Consider the following 22,512-nt stretch of genomic DNA (forward strand, 5'->3'; position numbering starts at 1 on the left):
TAAGATCACAGAGACATAGATGAAGAGAAACCACAAACATCAGCTTGATCCAAAACTTCTTTGGCCTCCAAAAAAGTTTCAATGGTAGATGTTCAATCAAACTGTTTCCTGTGGTGTGGTCCACTTGAGATTTTAATTTGCTTCGTTTTTGGGATCAAGCCCTAAAATTATCTGTTAACATGGATTAACGGAGTGGATAAAATAAATAAATAACAGTGGACCCCACACAGTTTACTCAGTACGCTAAGGGTACTGAGTTACTCAGTACGCAATCCATTTCCATTGGCTACTCCCCCTGACACCGGCCTCATGGCTGGTGGACGGTGCTTTGTGGGCCCCACCATAATGTATTTGTTTCATCCATTCCGTTCATCCATTTCTATGGATCATTTTAGGGATTGATACAATAAATCATAAGATGTAAATTAAAGGTGGACCATACAAAAGGAAAACAATAATGATTGGATATCCACCATTAAAATCCTCCTAAGGCCCACTGTACTGTTTATTTGACATCCAATCTGTTGATTGGGTCCTAAAGACCCAGATGAAGGGAAAAAATAATTTTCAGGTTGTTCCAAAGCTTTTATGGCTCCCACAATGTTTTTAATGGTCAACGTTCATTCAACACTGTTTCCTGTAATGTGGCCCACTTGAGTCGTGGATATGGTTTAATTTAGGGCTCAACGCCTAAAATGATCAGTAAAAACGGATGGACGGCGTGAATAAAACACGTGTAATCACGGTGGGCCCAACAGAGTTTACTCAGTATGATAATAGCGTACTGAGTACGCAATCCTGGAATGCCCGTCAGTGACGGGGGCATGATAGCCAAGTTACGTGGGTCCCACCATGATGTATTTTTTAGATCTGCACCGTCTATACATTTGAAGAGATCATTTTATAGCATGAGCTAAAAAATGGCTCAGATCCAGAGCTCGAGTGGACCCCACCATAGAAATCAGTGGAGAAATGTTTCAACGGTGGAAAGCATTTACCCCCATCTGACGGGGAAGCGGATTGCGTACTGAGTAACTCAGTATGCTAAGCGTACGGAGTAAACTCTGTGGGATCCACTGTGATTTATCTATTTGATCCACACCGTTCATCCATTTTAAAAGTTAATTTCAGTTCATATACCAAAAAAAAAAAAAAATTATATCTAAATATCAATAGACCACACCACAGGAAAGAGTGTGAAATGAGTGTCTACCATTGAAAATTTCTAGGGGCCACCGAAGTTTTGGATCAAGCTGATATTTTTTATTTCACTTCATCCAAGTCTTTTTTATCTTATGAACATGGTGGATGAGAAATAAATATCACTTTGGGCACTAGAAAGATTTCAACGGTCGAAATCACTATTCCCACTGTTTCCAGTGGTATGGTTCACATAAGCTTTGTATATGCCTCAATTTTAGGCTCAACGGATAAAATTATGTGAAAAAACGTATGGACGAATTGGATAAACCGCACACATTCAAGGTGGACCACAACTGAGTTTACTCAGTACGATGATTCAAATATTAAAGAACCTGAGATGCAGATTGGTTTACCATCCGCCGAAGCGGATTGGGCACTGTGTACGGAGTAAACTCTGTGGGGTCCACTGTCATTCATACATTTTATCAAATCCGTCCATCCATTTTATCATATAATTTCATGTCTTTTGAAAAAAAATTAATCATATCCAAAGCTCAAGTGGACCACACCACCTGAAACAGTTTGAATTGAAGTCTACCGTTGAAAAGTTCTTGGGGGCCGACAGAAGTTTTAGATCAAGATGATATTTGTTTTTTCCATTCATCCATGTCTTTGTGATATTATGAACAGTTTGGATGACAAATAAACATCATTGGGGGCCTTATAAATATTTCAACGGTGGAAATCAATACTTCCACTGTTTCCTTTGGTATGGTCTACTTGAGATTTTGATATACCTTATTTTTGGGCCCCACCCATAAAATGATCTGGAAAAATGGATGGACGGCATGGATGGACTAAATGCTTAACAGCGGGGCCTACAGAGTTTAGTCAGTACGATAAGAGCGTACGTTACTCAGTACGCAACTCGATTTCCCCTTCCGCCCTCTTTTCATCTTCCCTCTTCATTTTCGCCTACATGCCTCCATCAACGCAGTCCGATCCAATTCGTCCCCTCAAATCTCGGCCCGGAAGGAACGGTGAGTCGATCCGGCCTGATTCCTCGCCGGAATCTCCGAGAAAAAGGGAAGATGAAGAAAATGGGAAGAAAAGGCACTTACCTGTCGAATGGCTCACCTCCGATCACCGCTACAACAGGTACCCTTCGATTTCTTTTTCTTTTTTTTCTAATTCAATTTTTTTTTTTGATTCTCCATTGCTCGGATCCGATTTTTATGGTGTGTGTGGGTGGTTAGCTACAGTGGGACTCGTGAGTCCCCTGCAATCTACCCGTGACTGTCCGTGCGTTGATGTCCGACAATAATGGAGAGGAAATGGCGCGATATTGTCGATATATCGTGCGATATCGCCGATAATATCGGCCGATATCTGGATTTGGGATTTTTTGGTATCTTCCGGAGGTTATCGCGAGTATATCGTCTCGCAGTGGTGCGATACCGATAATATCGGCCGATATATCGGCCGATAGTATCGATATTTCGAACACTGAATATAGCTTCTCTAGTTTGGGAAATCAAAGGATTTCTGAAATAGGGACGGTTGAAAAATCTGAGAGAGGGTTAGGATCAATTCTCAGATTTTCAAGGTAAGGGGACTTCAAATAATCTAATTGTAAACAATAGCAATCAAAGAATACTTAGCATAGAAAGAGAAGAAGAAGGTTAGAGGGCTAGAAACAAAATTTAGAAGAAGATAAGAGATTATGAGAAGAGAATAAATTACCACAGAGAAAAAGGGGAAGGAGGCAACAAGCTTTCATTAAAAAAACATTATTGGGTTTAGCGTAGAAAACACTCTATTTATAAAATTCGGATTTAGAAAAAAAAATGACTAAACTACCCCTACAAAAAAAAAAAGCGCGCAAAACAAAGCTTTCTAAAAAATCTTACGTAACATATTGGTCTTCTAACTCATCCCATACATGTGTCCTCCTAATGTGAGGCCTTCAATTAATCTAAGAACACGTGTAAGGTCTTCAAAATCCTCCTTGGTTGTGCCACGAACCATCATCGAGTCATAAAAATGTACTCGTCGATACCCCTTCGTCTTTGATAAACTTTGAAGGGTCTGATGTCCTTATCAACTCCTCTCAGGTGAGAAGAACTCAGCTCCGACGAGTTAAGACTTTTGTGCATCTCGAGAAGGTCCGGATCAATCCGTTGCAGTTCTGCTTCCGTAAGCCACATGAAATCGGATGGTGGCTTGTCCTTCCATTTGACAAGCTACCTTTGGAAGCCCCCATCTCGTGTGAAAACAATCTCCTCATCCACTATCCCTTCAATCTCTTCCTTACGATCAATTGATGGTAGAAGGGATAAAGTGGGTTGAGAAGTAAAGTCGGAAAGTGGCCAAGGGTGGGAAGAAGAAACAATGGAAGGGTTAGGACAAAGGACTAAATCTTCAATATTGATCGTCGGATTTATTCCCATTTCAGGTGGAAGGTCTACCCTGAACGCATTAGACCCAATTTTACACAATACTTTGAATGGTCCAGTACTGCGAGCTTGTAAATTCTCAGCAGAACCCTGAAGAAACCACTCTGGTCTAATCCTAACCATTACATAATCCTCTTCATTAAATTTTGTCCACCTACAATGTTGGTCAGCTGAACATTTATAATTATCATTACTCGCATTTATTCGTTGTCTAACATGTGCATGCAAGTCATGAATGTGTCGTGCAAATGCATCGGCAGACTCGGAAGATCTTTAGGTAACTGACACGAGTAACAAGTCTATGGACATCCTAGATTTGTACCCACTAACAATTTCAAATGGAATCAACCCTGTAAATCTATTGACTGAACTGTTGTAGGCGAACTCGGCTATAGGTAGAATCAAATCCCAAGTTTTCACATGTTCACCCACTAAGCATCGTCAGAGGTTTCCAAGGTTGCAATTAACCACCTCAGTTTGGCCATCAGTTTGGGGGTAGTGTGTAGTAGAAAACTGTAAACATGTTCCAATCATGTGCCAAAAATAGTTGGTAAATTTGACATCATAGTCAGACACTATGGTCTTAGGTAAACCACGGAGACGGACCACACCATCGAAAAAGACCTTAGCAATATTAGACGCATCTAAAGTTTTAGAACATGGGATGAAATGTGTCATCTTAGAGAAACAGTCCACAACAACAAAAATGGAATCGTGCTTTTTAATCGTCTTGGGAAGCCCATGCATGAAATCCATGCTAATGTCTTGCCACGGAGCATGTGGCACAGGTAATGACATATATAATCCAGAACTTCTCTTTTGCTGCTTTGCCAACTGACACGTTTTACACTGCCCGAAAATTTTGGCGACATCTTGCTTGAGACTTGGCCAATAGAAACGATCCTCTACAAGGGCAACAATCTTATCGCGGCCAGAGTGACCAACTATCCCTCCCGAATGAAGCTCCCAGACGAGGAATTCACGGAGGGATGTACAGGGAATACATAAACGATTTTCTTTAAAAAGGAATCCATCTCTCAACACAAAATCCCCCGCACTTTGTTGATCACTCAAGAGTGACGTATAGGTACCTCCAAAATCTGGACATGTGGGGTATTCATCTCTCAATTGCTCAAAGCCAACAACTCCTACACTCAAAGAATTGAGCAACGCCACTTTACGACTAAGGGTGGTTTATTCTCTACTCCGGCCTTGTATTTCAAGACAAAAGAATACTCTTAAAGGAACGCAACCCACTTAGCATGCTTCGGGTTAAGTTTCTTCTGGGAGTGAAGATAACGTAAGGTCTCATGATCGGACAATAAGACAAATTCCTGCGGTAGGAGGTAGTAGCACCAATGTCTTAAAGACTACAATACCGCGTAGAATTCCTTGTCATAGGTCGAGTATTTTTGTTTTGCCATATTCAGTTTCTCACTGAAATAGCCAATAGGATGACCTTCTTGACTCAAAACTCCACCTATACCAACACCAGACGCATCACACGCAACTTCAAAGACTTTAGAAAAGTCAGGAAGGCGCATGACGGGAGCTTCGACCATCTTACCCTTAATTTCTTTAAAAGCCTTAGTTGCGGCTTTCGACCACACAAATTCTCCCTTCTTCATACACTCTGTAATGGGAGTCATAATCGTGCTAAAACTCCTAATGAACCGATGATAAAATGTGGCTAAGCCATGGAAGCTTCGCACTTCATGGATGTTGATCAGTTCAGGCCAATCAACTATAGCCTTGACTTTCTCTGGATCTGCACGCATCCCTTCTGCTGATACTATAAACCCCAAGAACACAACTTGACTAGACATGAACGAACACTTTTTAAAGTTAGTGTATAATTTCTTTGCCCTAAGGACGCTACAAACCACCTTCAAATGTTCAAGGTGTGATTCTCTAGTGGTGCTATAGATCAGGATATCGTCGAAGTACAGCACTAAGAATTTCCCCATGAACGGTCTTAAGACCTAGGTCATTACCTGCATGAAAGTGATGGGTGCGTTAGTTAAGCCAAAAGGCATGACTAACCACTCATATAGCACATCCTTCGTATTGAAAGTTGTCTTCCATTCATCACCGGAGCGTATACGGATTTGGTGATATCCACTCTTGAGATCTATTTTGGAGAAAATGGTGGATTTAGCCATCATGTCTAATATGTCATCAAGCCTAGGCATAGGAAACCTATACTTGACCTTGATTTTGTTAATGGCTCTACTGTCCACACACATGCGCCAAGAGTCGTCTTTCTTAGGTGTCAGTAAAGCAAGTTTGGCACACGAGCTCCTTTCATAGGAGCTCATCTACTTGCTTCTTCAACTTTGCATGCTCTACAGGGTTCATCCTATAGTGAGGAAGGTTTGGTAGAGTCGACTCAAGGACAAGATCAATGGCATGCTGGATGTCCCTCATGGGTGGCAACTTATCCGACAAATCCTTAAGGAATACATCTTTGTACTCCTCTAAGACTAGGGCTACCTTGTGGAGTAACTCTATTGGTACTTCTGGTGTAGCCTCTCTAGCCACTAAGGCATACCGTCATATCCTCCTCAATCTCTCTTTCAAACTCTTTAGTTGTGATGATGTGGAGAGACCTGGGTGTGGATTTCCTCACTTCTTTAGGCTCACTAGCCTTCTCACCTTTCTTCTATGCAGTGTTTTGTGGTGGTATAGAATTAATTTTGATCTTCTTGCCGTTATGCATGAAGGTACGCGCATTAGAACGATCGTAAATCGTGACGTCATTATCGAATAGCCATGGTCTACCTAGGATGATGTGACCTACATCCATGGGCAACATATCACACAATAGGGACTCCTTATAAGACCCAAACTCGATGGGTACAAGACATTGATGGGTGACAGGAAGGGAAGTCTTGTCTACCCATGAAACTTTATACGGGTCAAGATGAGGGGTGACCTCTAACTTTAGACGGCCTAAGGTGCTAGTGGAATTCTGGCAACTCCCACTGTCCACTATCACCTTACAATTTTTCTCGCCATAGTTGGCGATCGTGTAGAAGATAATGTTGCGACGCTAGTCAACACTACTTCTAGTCTGGGCTAGCACACACCTAACAACTGCTAGTGTGGCAACATCACCCACCTCATCCTCATCATTCAATGATCCTACGGGCCGATATTCTTCAACTTCAGAGTCGCCCTGATCATACTCACTATCTTGGGAATCGCCTATGACTAAGGCTTTTCCTTTACTCTTAATAGGACATTAATTTGCAAAATGGTCAATACTCCCACATTCGTAGCATCGCACATTGTCCTCCACTTGGACCAACACCAAAGAAGCATTTTCCCTTGTCATCACTAGGCCTAGGCGGAACATTCGCCTGCGCCTTGGGTTGATTGCCAATGTTGGGTCTAGTTCCCTAAGAACCAGTCCTAATATTAGAGTCTCGGGAGTCGAACTGTCTTGTGATAGGAGTCTTCAGATACTGCTCTAATTCCTGCACCACTTGGTACATCTCGTCCAAATTTGTCACGGGACAAGCCCAAAGCTCACACTGAAGATCCGATCGACGGCCCATCTAAAAATGTGTGATCGTTACTAGAGGGTCTTTCTCAATGTCACACAGCATCATGAATTCCTAAAATTTTGTGATGTATTCCGTGACAGGCATGGATCCTTGCTGTAAAGATTGTCGTTGTTCCAGGAGCTTCTGGAGATAAGAGAGGGAGGTAGTTCTCTCTTAGCATAGCTTTCATCTCGCTCCATTGGGTAACGGGAGCTCCTCCTACCCATTCAATCCTACACTCTGTATTGGTCCAATACATCTTAGTTTGCCCCACAAGCTTCATTTTGGCAAATCGCACTTGTCAATTCTCTGACATCTCGTGACACTCAAAATAGTGGTCCATGTCACCTAACCAATCATGGAATGCCTTGGGGTCAAAGCGACCATCAAAGCTCGGGGCATCAATCCTGACATTCTTCATGGCCCATTCGTCAAGATCAAAGCGGTCCTGATATGCCCATTCTCTACCCACATGCCCTTCATTAGTGGGAATTTGTCTAAGGGTTGGCTCCTCACCAACACCACTTACCTGCGACTGCACATCTCTCCCAACAGTAGGGTTCTCCATTTGGGATGCCTCTAATTGTTCAAGTCTAGCTTCGATGGCGGTCAGTTCTCGTTCGATATTTTTATTGGATGTCTCTATGACAATTATCTTTTGGAGTAATTGAGCGAGGTGATCGGTTAATTGCTCGTTACTCATGATGAGGTGTCTGCCAAAACCCTTACCTCCTCTAGTGAGCATACACTAAAAACTCGAACTCGATTTTCCTAAGCTCGACTCTAAGGTTTGAACAGACCTCAATATGCATATATGATCCTATTTCCATATGATGTATGAATGCTACAGATTTTCAAATTTAACTAGAATGAAAACACAAATCTGGAAATTCATATTTATATCTCACAGGGCTATGAATCTGAAAAAATCAGGTTCGCGATTTTTGTGGGATGTAGATCTGGAATTATCTAGACAATCCTAGATGAGAAAATAGATAATCTCAAGTTCAGATAACTCGATCTAACAAAAACCACACACAACCTAAAGATTTGATAACAAATTTGATGCAGGACAGTCTAAACTAGGATGCATGTGTGAGCACAGAAATTATCCAATGAAATAAACTAAACAAATCAATTGAAATATTCAACATTCCACATCACAGTAAAGATAATGACAAAGGAAACATGCATTGGTTAAAAGACCATCATCACAATCCTACAATACCGTATTCAAATCATGCGTGGATTGGATCCGGCGAGGGATGGGACCTCCCGATCTTGCATGGTTTCAATCCAATAATCAATGCATCTTCTCTAGTCCAGGAAATCAAAGGATTTCTGGAATAGGGACAACTGAAAAACCTGAGAGAGGATTAGGATTAATTCTCAGATTTTCAGGATAAGGGGACTTCAAAGAATCTAATTGTAAACAATAGCAATCAAAGAATATTTGGCATAGAAAGAGAAGAAGGTTGGAGGGCTAGACACAGAATCTAGAAAAAGATGAAATTAGGGGAAGAGAAGAAATTACCACAGAGAGAAAGGGGAAGGAGGCACCAAGCTTTCATTAAAAAACATCATCGAGTTTAGGGTAGAAAATACCCTATTTATAAAATTCGGATTTAGAAAAAAAAATGACTAAACTACCCCTATAACAAGAAAAAAAATGCGCAAAACAAAGCTTTTAAAAAAATCTCGCGCAACAGATCGATCTTCTAACTCATCCTACACGTGTGTCCTCCTAATGTGGGGCCTTCAATTAATCTAGAGACACATGTAATGTCTTCAAAATCCTCTTTGGTTGTACCACGAACCATCATCGAGCCATAAAGTCAGTCGCCTTCATCTTCGATAAACTTTGAAGGGTCTAACGTCCTCATCACTTACGGTTTAAGATGCACATATCTGTAGATACCAAATTTTGCATGGGCAAGTCTTGGTATCGTCAAGGAATGATTAAGGATCTTACAAACTCAATCGCAATGTGTCAGGCACAAACTCGTAACATAAAGGAATGATGGACATCCCACTGGTTAGGCTTGATGGCAAAACTAAAGTTTCTCAAAGGGCAAGTTAAACAATGCTGGAAAAGGTCCATTTAGGGGAGGTCAACGACGCCAAAGCCAATATCTAGGACACAACTTAAATGATAATAAAAAGGATCAAGTTGAGTCGACATCAGAGGGAGAGAAAAATTTGCGACCCAATTAAAAATTTCTTATAAAGGGGTGTCAAGTGTAAGATGACAATTCATTTAAACAAGTCATCTCAAGTAAATGTGGCATGGATGCTAGTGGATAGTTTAGTAAGGCTTCATCTCAATAAATTTGACTGAACGCTGCTTATCATCACATAGTTGCCCAACTGATATGAGATAGATCTTTGGGAGTGAGGAACGCAATTTTCAAAGCCGAAAATCAAATCAAGAAAGAAATTGCTCTTAACATCAAAATTGTCTCCCAAATTCACTTCTTGGAGGATGTCTGACGTGCCACTTGTCACCTTAGCGATGTCTGAAGCTAGGCTCAAGCAGCTCCTAGTGGACATGCTAAGGCTTCAACTCAATATAGATCTTTGGAAGTGAGGAAAGCAGTTTTCAAAGTCGAAAATCAAATCAAGAAGGAGATTGCTCTTAATGTCAGAATTGGCTCCCAAATTCACTTTTGGGAGGATCTTTAGCGTGCCACTTGTCCCCTTAGCGACATCTTCTAAAGCTGGTCTCAAGCAGCTCCTAGTGGATATGCTAAATTCCCAATGTTTCTACATGGTAGGGAATCAAATAGTACGAGCTCCTCCGTAGTGCAGTAGTTTAAGTGAAGAAAATTTTGGATAAACGGTGATTCTACTTGTAGTTGCACGAAGCGTGAAGGGAAGCAGCAACAAATTTGGGTGTGGCAGTGGGGAAGCACATGTTTCAAAATGTAAACAAGTATAAATATGTAAGAAGCGAGAATTTGAAGCACAATTCGAAGCAGGAGCAGCATCTATTTAGAATTTTCCTGCAACTAAAATTCTACTCAATTTGCTACAACGATGGAAGCTGTCTCCTGAAGAAAGGTATTATTGGGTGAAGACTGAAGAAACTACAAATGCCATGGAGTTTGTCAGTAAATTCCTTCTACCCATCTTTGTTAGGCCTTTCTTCAAAAAGTGGGAACCAACTAAGGGTATTTGCTCTCATAAGGGACCCCCAAGGATCATCGCATTCAGTGGCTTGTGGGAAAGCATAAAGTGCTTACCACCAATCGATCACTTGAGGAATAGACAAATGTTTATTCCCAACATGTGTGATGCGTCTTGGGCACGCAGATTTGGACCATTTAGTCATGCATTACGACTTGTGGGAACCATCTAGTGGAGGTTTTCTTTTTCCTCTTTTAGACATGCTTGGAACTATCATAGAGACAATATCTATCGCATATCATTGGCCATCCTCTGAGATTGGCGAGACTAGGAGCCCGTTTAGATGACAAACTGGTGCTCAAGCAAGACACAAAAAGCAGAGTCCCAGACAATTGTGTGAGCAATCCAATGCAAGATAGCTAGTTCACTATCTTGACATTTCTAAATATAAGCCATATGCTTCTCATGCCCATAAAGGCCTTTTTTAGGAAAGTCCAGGTAAAATTGTCGACTAATAGTGGATAAAATTCAGCATTAAACAAGATGCATTTCTACGGCCATGTGATGAGCAAACGGGTAGGAAGTAATAGCAGGTAAAGCATCAACTTGATTTATTTTTTTTCCAAGATCTGTTTGCATATTCTTGATTTGTAGATAAATTAATTGCCTCAACATCTGTTTATTTTGTAATTTTGATCCAAATATGTTTGCCTTTAATCCTTAGCGGAGGTGTCCCACTCTGGTTCTTTCTAGTACAATCAATCAAAAAAGTTTTGGTCAAAGCTGTTTAGCAGGGGCATCGGGATTCCTTGCGAAACATGCCACTGCTATTTGTGGCTGCCTGAAGCATGACAATTTACAAGAGCAGCACAAGCATCCACTACTTTCAAGCTTAGTTGTGGGCATTATAGCTGTGATTTCCCCGACTGTTAATGAAGGATGCTCAAGTGGAAGGTGGGAGAGAAGAGTGGACAAGGTGGATCAACCTCTATCTATAACCCGCACCATGGAATTACAGGCTAGAACTGCACAATATCTTCAAAGGGTCCAACATAAACAAGGACTAGCATATTGCAAGAGATAGGGATTCTAGGGCTACCTAAAAAGGGTGATGTGGAATTCTCTTCTTCTCATGTTCTACAGCCACTCCTAGTTTTTTTTTTTTCTCTCATTTCTTCGATATTTGCTTGAATTTTGCAGGAAATTGTGGGCTTTACTAAGGGTAGAGGAATTTTGGATGATTCACAAGTGGCTTCATCTAATATGTTGATTTAATCATGGGAGGCTAAATTAAGGTGCCAAGAGGGGTAATTAAGTTAAATGGAAACTTTTACATGGTTCACTAGAGGTTTTGCTTTAGATAGAGGAGATTTAGATTTCTCAAGGTCAAAACTGGGACAAAGAAGTCAACTATATGAAAATTAGGTTTTCGTGGAATTCATATTGTCATTTTTAAAATTGTGCCCTCCATAAATATTGTTATTAACTGGGATAAGGCTTAGATAATGATAATGTTGAGATATTGTCATTTTTCAAATTGTGTCCTGCATAAATATTCATATTATGCAATCTGGTATTCAATCTTTGTGTTCAAGTATCAGTTTTAGGTATCTATGGTATGATTAGAAAACTAAATGGGAGGGTTGACACTGACCTAATTCATATGATCCTTCTAACCAGGTGCTACTCCCACTTTGAATTGTGCTACGAACTCATGCTCCTCTAGCTTCCCAGTTTTTTATACTTGCTAACATTTTGAAAAGGTGCTTCCCCACTACCTCACCCAAATATAGAGCCGATTCAATTCATGCTTCGCACAACGATATGGCTGACTAATGGTTTTAATTTGGGATCAGAATTCAAAGTGGTTAAGGAGATAGGAAGGTTCAAAGTAAAATCATTTTCCTAAAATCTCATTCCAAATTGTCACTACACAACTCTCAGGTAGGGAAATCAGGACCAGGAATTTAAATCCAGAAAGCTTTCCCATGGGCACATAAATGGGATTCACATGTCCTAGGGATTTCAAAAATGTTTTCTGGGGCATTAAAATTGGATCTCAATGCCCAAGAGTTTTTGAAAATGAAATGGGGTGTCAGCCCCTAACATGGAATAGTCTAGGTACCTCACCACTTAGTCAAGATTTGGGTAGGTTAAGGTTTTGAAGGGTGTTCCTCAAGGACTTCGCTAGAAATTAGGTTGCCAAGTGCAGTCTCACTAATCCCAGGTTGGCTTAAATCATGAACAAGAAGTCAGCCAAAGACTGATTGGATCAAATGATCTACCTAATCCAAATGGGGCAAATATAGAGACAATGAAGAAAACTCCAGTCAAAGATGTCATAACTTGTAAGCATTTGCACTATAGTTGCACAAAGCAGCAACAAATTGAATGCAAGAGCAGGAAGCATTTGTTTCAAAATGTAAACAAGTATAAATTGGTAGGAAAGAGCAATGAGTCTGAAGCGTGATTCGAAGTGGAAGTGGGAGCAATGAGTCCGAAGAGTGATACGAAGCAAGCGCAGGAGCATGAGTCCGAAGCGCGATTCGAAGCGGCCGCAGGAGCATGAGTACGAAGCGAGATTCGAAGCAGGCGCAGGAGCATGAGTCTGAAGCAGGAGCGGTAGCAAGAGTCCAAAGCGAGATTCGAAATGGGAACGACACCTTGTTAGAAGGATCCTACAACTAAGTTATGCACACTAACCCAGGCACAACACTTTCTTTTCTAGAATGAAGTTGATTGTCAGCCATGAGGACACCTAAAATTTGTCGAACTTGCAGAAAGGTCCCTTGTAACTAGGGTTGGCAATGGGATGAGCCATGGCCAGGCAAAGTCAATATCAAACCATGGCGTGAACCACCCCAAGTTCTCCCCAATGTTTTAAATAGCTTTGCTATGTAGTGTGTAGCTTATGCTACATAGCGTAGCTTGGCCTTAATGCTATGTTGCTCGTGAAAATAGCTTAAGTCATGTGTAGCCTATAGTACATGATAATTTGCAAACACTACATGCTATGTAGCTCACATTACAATAAAACGTTAAAATCAATTAATGTTTTTAATTATTTGTTACGGTTTTCTATTTTCAATAAAAATTAGTTAATCTTTCAATACTTTTAGTAAAATAATACAAGTAACGATATTAAATCAGTTTTGTTGCTCCTTTAGCTTTATACTTAATCATTGACCTTTCCTATTACTTTAGGATGTGTTTGGTTGCACCAAATGTCATGAATTTTGTCAAATTCCATTGTTAATCAGTGTAATTTGGTGTAGAATATCATGAAATTGGTGCAACCAAGTGCGACCTCGATTAAAAATACAAAAGTAGAGTGTAGCTTACACTACACACAATGTAGCTTATGCCTCATGCTTTGAAGGGGTGAACCCTATGCTACACGCTATTCGGTATTTAAAACACCAGTTCTGCCCATTACCAAGTAGAACTAGAAAATGACAAAGGGGGTGACCTTCCTCAATCTGCACAATAGAACTTATACAATAATTTTAGACGTTGCCAATCAAATCCATAGTAGCGGCGAGCGAAATGGGAGCAGCCTAAACCATGAAAATGGGGATGTGGGAGAGCAATACAAGCGTCGTGCTGCTAGGCGAAGCAGTGGAGTGATGCACCCTAGATGGCTAGAGTCCAGTAGCCAAAAGCATCACTAGCTTACGCTCTAACCCGAGTAGCATGGGGCATGGCCAGAAATCTTTATTTTTGATGGCACCTTCCTAGGTAAAAGAGATGAAAGTAGCATCGAGACTCATGTTTAGCCTTGCTCTTTGATAGAACTCCTTCAAAACATTTAACAAATCAAACTTCACCACATTATTCCAGCAAGCATATAAAATAAATAAATAATCAATGGTGAAGGCATTAGGGCCTAGGGCTTTATCCTATGGTCTAAAGATTGCACTTCTTATCTCCTCTTCATATCAGAGGATAGAATCGAAGTGCAAATCATCAAAATTCAACCTGATAAAATCATCCTTTAAGTAAATCTTCTCAAAATATTCAACCACGTTTCCTTTTATCTCGTTTCTATCTTCGACAAAACGTTCGTGTGCTTGGTCGTCTTAATAGCATTACCATGCTTGGAAGCATTGGTGATGCAATGAAAGAATCATGTATTCTTATCACCTTCCTTCATCCATATGGCTCTACATGTCTACCTCCACGCCATCTCATCCATCTTGATCAAGTCGAATAATTCTTTCTAAGAGCAATTCTTCCATCTTTTTCAGCATTGGATCGCCCTAGTAATTCTTCATAGTTGTCAACATTAGCATTGGATCACCTTCCTTCATCCATATGGCTCTACATGTCTACCTCCACGCCATCTCATCCATCTTGATCAAGTCGAATAATTCTTTCTAAGAGCAATTCTTCCATCTTTTTCAGCATTGGATCACCCCAGTAATTCTTCATTGTTGTCAACATTAGCATTGGATCACCTTCCTTCATCCATCTGGCTCTACATGTCTACCTCCATGCCATCTCATCCATCTTGATCAAGTTGAATAATTCTTTCTAAGAGCAATTCTTCCATCTTTTTCAGCATTGGATCACCCCAGTAATTCTTCATAGTTGTCAACATCGGCGAGCTGTTCTAAGATCACCTCCATTTTCATATCCTTTTTAGGGTTCCACTCTATATGTTCTCCTTTCACACTTAAGAGCTATTTTTTTCAGCTTTACACCCTGTCCCCTAAGGCCAGCCCTGCCACCTTATTTCCGCCACTTCTCAACAAGAACCAATGACTTATTTTTTAATTTAAACGATGAAAGACTGCATGACTGGCCATCCATCTCGAGAAAAATCAGGGTACTATCCCAAGCTGGTTTTAAAAGGGTGCTCTGACAAACATCGTTGTGTTTCTCCTTCAAGGCCTTGTCCACTAGAAACCTGTCCAACTGAATCATAATTGGATTCTCCTGATTATTCGGAGTAATTTGTTGCATTTATTCTTAAAAAGATTAAATCACATCATAAATAAATTATCCACATTAATCATGGATTTTATAAGTAATTTTGTCATTCATATTGTTTATAATTATAGACTAATTCAATTAGAAAAACATGAGCAACGGAGTCACCGTGTTGACCCGCCTAAATCAAATTTTATAGGTGGACGGAGTCAAGTCCTAGTCCAAGTTTAATAGCCTTGCTTAAAGCCAATTTCTTAAATGTTGTATTTAAATGTATTTAAATGTTTTTTAAAGCAAGTTTTTGTTGTATTTCAATGTAATGAGCCCTAATTCACCAAATGATGTTTGCTTTGTGTTCAATTAGGACCTATTTGGTTAGCTTCCAACAGGTCAAGCTGATAGATAACATCTTATCAAAGAATGGTCATCTAAATACACCATATATACATACCCAAAATACAAAAGATATTCTCTCTCCCTTGGATGCTTTCTTCTTCTTGCATCTCCTCAAAATCCTTTCGGAATCTCATCCGGGATCATAGTTCCTCTCTATCACCATAATACCCTTTTTCTGATATTAACACCCCCCCCCTTCTTTTTTTTTTTTTGCTTAAAAAATTCTGACCAATATCTAGCAATATGGTCTCATAGGGGACAATACCAAGACACCACTACGTGTACCATTTTTCAGCCAGGCCAATGCGCTCTCCAGTAGATATTCAGAAACATGGGTGGACCGAGTCAAGTCCAAGTGTGCCAGCCTTGCTTAGAGCCCCTTTCTGCCAATAATTAATAATACTATTTCCAAGAGTTCTTTAATGCATCATAAACAACTGCAATTGTATTCTTCTCTAACAGCTTCATTCTTTTGAAAATTTTGCATGTTATATGATATAAAGTTATCTGGCTGAAATGATTATTTGGAGATAAAATTGATTTGAAGTTTTGAACATGCTCATAACTCCTTTACAAAATAAAAATAAATTTCACCTACGAGGTTTTGCTCTTTGCCTAGTCTCCATGTTTTGGAAACTTTTCATACTTTCAAAACAAATATTAAAGTGAATTTCTATAAAGTGGATCTTATCCTATAAAATGTTTCCCTCTAAAACAATCAAATAATTAACTTCAATTTTATGCAATTTCCTACAGTCTACATTGCAGAACCAAATCAACAAGTTCAAATTACAATACGATAGTAGGCTAGTTCTAGCCAACAAGTCACCCAATTACAGCCAGGTTTCAATTACAGATGCCATTAATAGCATAGTACACCATCAAAGCCATTGTCATCATCACCACCTTCATCATAAGTTATGATTGCCAGCTGCCTATAGTCCTATACTTGCTATTTGGGGTCAATTTTCATAGCATATGCTACTTCCATGCAAGTCAACAAGAAACATAGACACTCCTAGACCATCAATAACAAACCACAACATAAACTGAAATTACAGTAGATCGCATATGCTTAACCTTCAGAGCAATGTAACCAGCAGCGAAACTAAGAACAACATAGCGTCCATAACTTTTCTAGTCAACAGATACAATGAACAACGCCAGATAATACAGACATTTAATAGGAAGCATGCATGCATTTTTATACATAGTTACCAAAAAAAAAGGCAACCCTATCACAATGATTCAAGTAACCCATCAAGACATCATTGCAGATGAAGCAACTCCACTCTTGAGCTCCAACATGCACATTTCAGGCTGGTAGCAGTGAAAAGCAAACCGAGAGAGAAGAACCACAAATAGGCACCTAGCAGTCCTTAAAAAATATTAAGTAAAAGACATGCCAACTATATGCATATGCATTCACATGGAAGAAAAAAACAAGAAATTGCATGCAAAAGCAAAAGTAGCTTAAATGAGAGACTTACAGTGGAAACGTAGAAGGAAATTAAGTCCCCTCATTGGTCCAAATTACACAGGATTGGTTAGCCGAAGCATGCTGACTAATCTCTCAAGTCGTAGTGTAGGAGTTATGATCCAATCGTTTGACATGTTCTGAATTGACCACAGTGGGAGAACAAGTGATGCAAGGAGGCCATGTTGCCAACCTATTGAGTGTTGACAAATTGAAGAACCAACAAATGAGAACTCAATGGATCATGTGCACATGCAATCAAAGGATTTCAAATTCAATTACATTAGGTGTTATTTTCAAACTCCATTGAAATCACTTCACAGAACGTGGGGATGACCAAGTACATAAAAGACAATGTATATTTTCCTTCTTTTCAAGAATGGGGCTGAAAAAACAGCAACCCTTTTGACAAGGGATACAATCCAAATGCATTTGAAAATGATCACACATAGCATGTGATAGATCCCATACAAATGGTGTTGATAGAAAAAATAACTTAGTCTCAAAAAACAATCTTCATATACTTCCATTGAAACGAAGTCATAATAAAGAGAAAGAACCAAAACCAACATCACATGCGGCAAGCTCTCGTGAAAATCATCTGCAATATACGAGTCTTCAAAACTTAATCCATAACAAAATACAAGTAAGAACTATCGCATCACCCAATACATAGAACCGGCAAAACTACTAAGAAAATGCACGACAAAGTAAAACCCAAAATCCATACATCCATTACAAGAAAGAAAAACAAAACCAAAAAAAAAAAAAGGCAAAAGCAGTTCCTTTTCTGAATAATTGATGCATCCGAACACGGTCATTCCCCCGAGCGTCCCACAGTTCAAAAGCCGTCCATTCTTTAAACCACACGAATAACCACGTTCTGAATTATCAAACTAAAAACAGAGTAAAACATCAATTAGAGCGAGAGAAACAATCACCGAATAAACATCGAAAACAAAAACTGAAAATTAAAATGCCACCATAAAACTCAGACATGTAGGCAGTGTAAAAATCATACCTAACGTGATGCATATCCTCCCATTGGTCCCACACCAGAATGCGGCCTCGGCACAGAACCTTGCCCCATATGCCCACCCTGAAATGAATTTGCACCCTGATGACCCTGTGAATTCTGATACCCTGCATTTCCCATCCCAAAACCCTGCAGCGCCTGTGGAACCGCCGACCCCGCCACCTGCGGCGCAGCCCCCATATTCAGTGCTGCAGCCAAAGCAGCAGGGTTCAATGATGCAAGCATGGCCGGTGAAACACCGAAAGCAGCCGGATTCTGCCCAGCAGCTGCAAGCACAGCAAGCGCTGCTTGATTCTGTGCAACACCCTGTCCACCAAACGGCAGTGCCCCAGACAGGAGCCCTTGTCCTAATAAAGCCGCCGAAGCAGCCATGTCCGGCCCACCAAAACCCACATTTGCACCACTGCCTGACGCGTTATACCCGGATGGGCCTGCGGGCCCTGGAGCATTATTGGAAGATGGCACGGCAGTGGAAGCAGCCCGGAGTTTGTGACTATCTGTCGCCTTCTGACAATACAATTGGTGCCCTTCGAAGCTCTTGTTCGGCTCTTCCAATGCCTTCCTCGCCCCCTCAACAGTCTTATATATGAAAAGGGCGAAACCCTTCGACTTGCCCGTCTGCTTATCAAACCCTAGGGGCCCCTCCTCGATTTCCCCATACTTGGAGAAGAATGTGAGCAATTTTGCAGCAGGGATATCCGAATTCACGTTCCCAACGTAGATCTTCCTTGCCAACGCCTCCTTCTGCTGGGGCTGTAGGCCCTGCTGCGGCTGCACGGGGCCAGCCGACGCAAGCTGGCATGCGGTCATCCGACCGTCGATCTTCTTCTGAGGGTTCCTGAGGGCCTTCCTAGCGGACCGGCGATGCTTGTAGAGGAGGAAGCCGTAGCCCTTGGATTTGCCGGAAGCCTTGTCGACGACGACGTTGCAGTCCTCGAGCTCGCCGTACTTGGAGAAGTAGGAGCTGAGCTTATCGGAGGTGGTCTCCCAGCCAAGGCCGTGGACGAAGAGCTTGCGGTGGGCCGGGTCGCGGTCGGCAACCCGGTGGATCTCTTCAGCGATACTAGGGTCGGAGGAAGCTGCGGATCGGAGGAGGTCGATGAGCTGCTCCTTGTTGAAGGGCTCGAGGGTCTTGGCCAGATCTTCTTCGTCCGATTCCGAATCGGTCGCGGAATCGGTCGCCGCTGAGTCGGTTTCGAGAGGGTTGAGTTCCGACTCGAGCTTTCGCTTCTTCGCCATGGATGAGAGAAGGAGAAGAGAAGATGGAAAGGAAAAAAAGGGAGACTTTTTTCTTCCTTTCTCCTGTCTTTTTTGGGGAAGGGTTTTTAGGGTTAGAGCCGCGAAGAGGTAACAAGTAAGGACGTCAAGGTGTTGCTCGTGACCCAAAGCTCCGTGGGGGGAAGGGGAACGGATCGACCACTCCCCCTGCCACCAGCCCGGTGGCTGTGGTCGGTGCTCTGTGGACCCCACCATGATGTATGTGTTTCATCCATTCCGTGCATCCATTTTTACGTATCATTTTAGGGCTTAATCCTAAAAATTAGAGATATTTAAATCTCAGGTGGATCACACCACAGGAAAATAATAGTGATTGGATATCCACCATTAAAATCCTCCAAAGGCTCACTGTACTGTTTATTTTACCTCCAATTTGTTGTTTAGGTCATACAGACGTATAGCCTGATACAAAACTTTTATACAGACGTATGGCTCGAAAATGAAGCAAATCCAAACCTCAAGTGTACCTACCCCAGGAAACAATGATCATTGAATGTATCCCTCAAGTGGACCACGTAATCGGAAAAAGTGATCACTAGAGATGAGCATTGAAAACTACAAGGGTCCACTAGGCATCTCTAATCCTCTTCTAGAGAAATTGAGCCCTACAAATCAAGAGAGTGGTTGTGCCCAGTCAGTTATAAACTCAAATAACATAAGACAATTTCTCACATATATGAGATTAGATCAGTTCAAAATAGGTTGCATAGCTATCAACAACCAATGGGAATGATGTTATGATGCCATGGGCCATCCAATAATCGTATCTGATTAGGGAACAGGGCCAAATATGAGATGGTGCGATTTACGGTCAAACAAAGAAGACAACCACCCCATTAATGGCAAAACCGGATCAGGTGGTTGACCTTCCGATCCAACACACTTGAATGGTTTAGATGAGTCACAGTGCAACACCCAGGCCAATCAGAGCGTGGTCCTGGGGCGACCACTAGTGAACTGCCGTATGACCACCCCAGACAGTCACATCATGCACAAGTGTGGGGCCCACCGTCGATAAGCTAGGATAAGTTAAGTCGCTAACGCAAATGAGCCTAAGCGTGTTCAGGTCGGGCGTGGGCCGTAGAGTCGGTCTACCCAATAATACATTACGACAAATTGTAATGGTCATGCAACGCCCGTAAAGGATCCAATAAATCCGAAACCATGGAAAACTGTGGACCTCATTGGGCTTGTGGTCCATTGTGGACGGAGGACCCAAATGGCGCCTAAAATTGGGCAACTTAAACCGTCAAGTCGGCACTTGCAAAGCGCGACTCTTCAAGTCTAAAACCTAAAAATCTGAAGTTTAAGTAATTGGCCCCGCCGCTATAGACAGTGAATTACGACCTTCCGAGCATTAGATTTCGTTCAAACTCAAGCTATAGATCAAGGATATTTCTCTGCCCTTACCCGCCAAATTAAACCCATGATCGAATGACAGTGACCATTGATCGTAAATCAAGCCCCTACAATCAATTGCCTCATCCATTTGCCATCAAACTTGGGACAGCCCCTCATCATATTATGGGATACCTATCCCATCACACATATGGGCTAGGGAGCCATTGGGACAACCCCAAGGACCATAAATGTACCCCATAAGGTCATATGTATTAAGACTAGCCACCCTTGGGCCATTAGAGCTAAATTTCAGATTATATAAGCTCAAAAGACTCTCTCCCTCACTCCCATATGAATTTTTCCAACAAAGAAGGGAGAGAGAAGGGAGAAAGTGGAGGGAGTGGAAGGAGAAGGAGCTCCAAAAAGAGCTAGGAATTGAGGAAATTCCCCCTCCTACCACGGCCTCACGCTGGAAACTGCAACTCCGTCGCCACAAAGGTGATTTGCTGGTGATTGGAAGGTAACCACCCTATCACTTCCCAAATTTCAGCACATTGAGCCACATGCATGTCTCCTAACACGCGAATCCATTTGACACAGGGCTCCGACGTGTTAATTCACAAGTCCAGTACCCCAAGAGCTACTCCGCAGGCCCTCGGCAACCCCTAGGTGCGGACCATTATCTCTATATAGCCATTTATCAAACTTAAGCTGAATTTAGTGACTGTGGATGTAGAATTCGCTTGCATGTCACTTGCATGTGCTATAATGTTAGTTTTGGGGTGTCGAAATTCTGTTGCATGCCTCCTATATACATGACTAATTTCCAATTTTATTTTATGCATGATTAATTTCTCTGAAATTGAGCTTGTTTACATGCTTATTTAAATTTTTTTCCTGTATTTAAGAATCCTTGATGAATCATGATGACAATGTTTACAATTTACTGCTATATATGTCTAAATCTTTCACAACTACAAGTAGATCGACATCTACTTTAATATGTTTCATTGATACACTGCCCCGCTTGCCGGTTTTGTCACGCCCCAAACTCGGAAACTGAGCTTATAAAATTCTCAATCACCGAATCCAATGCCGACAGCTTCCGTAGTACCCCATTCTCGAGTTCCAGCGCGTATACGCTAGATTCCGATCCTGGGATCCTGCAAGGAGGATTTTTCAATGTACATTTATCTCGTAAGAAGCACAACCACAAGTTTTCCCTAATCACAAAGGCAACATCATCATCACATATCCACTAATATAAATATTTGAGTACAGTGCCGACAGGAAATACATATATCAAAAATCAAGCTCCAGAAGTCCGTTGTAAGCTCCAAGCTCCAAGCTCAATGCTGCTGCAACCTAACATCACCTGCACACATTTATCATGCATAAGCTTATAAAAAGCTTAAAGGGTGGTGTACGTGTGTGCATAAGGTAAGTACCAAGTTTCAATACAGTGCCATAATCATACAATATCAGAAGTTCTGGCAAGATCATGAATCATACGATATCAGAATAAGCAGAAATACTGACAAATCCATAAGTCATACAATTTCAGAGTACGCAATACAGATCGGCTATACAAATGAGGAGCCATAAAGAGCCAAATATCAGATGTCGTGGATGCAATGCAATATACAATTCCTGATGAGTTCACGAATACTGTCAACCGTATCTAGACCTTATAAATGCAGAACACAGTAACCCAAAATGCCAAATGGGTGGTGCGAATGGGATGACTAAGCTGGAGTGTGAAGTTGGGATGATACTATA

At 41.3% G+C, this 22,512-nt stretch overlaps 1 protein-coding gene across 5 annotated transcripts in view; it reads right to left on the reverse strand.

The window, feature by feature from the left end:
* Window positions 1–19,454, reverse strand: part of LOC131243274 (UBP1-associated protein 2A-like) — a 34,091-nt gene extending 14,637 nt beyond the window's left edge. For 2 of the 5 annotated variants that reach the window (XR_009169984.1, XR_009169981.1), the window contains exons 1-2: window positions 18,100–19,454; window positions 17,092–17,271 (exon numbers count right to left, since the gene is read on the reverse strand). Coding sequence is in view for 1 of the 5 variants with exons in the window: in XM_058242499.1 (XP_058098482.1) it covers window positions 18,100–19,353 (1,254 nt within the window). In the remaining 4 variants the exon portion in view is untranslated. Of the gene's footprint in view, window positions 1–8,375; window positions 8,513–17,091; window positions 17,272–17,664; window positions 17,975–18,099 lie in introns of those variants that run through there. The other 3 variants (XR_009169983.1, XR_009169982.1, XM_058242499.1) reach the window with 3 other exon arrangements.
* Window positions 19,455–22,512: the final 3,058 nt, after the last annotated feature.

The sequence above is a fragment of the Magnolia sinica genome, chromosome 4 (genome assembly GCF_029962835.1).
Source record: "Magnolia sinica isolate HGM2019 chromosome 4, MsV1, whole genome shotgun sequence".
In the NCBI taxonomy this organism is placed as follows: domain Eukaryota; kingdom Viridiplantae; phylum Streptophyta; class Magnoliopsida; order Magnoliales; family Magnoliaceae; genus Magnolia; species Magnolia sinica.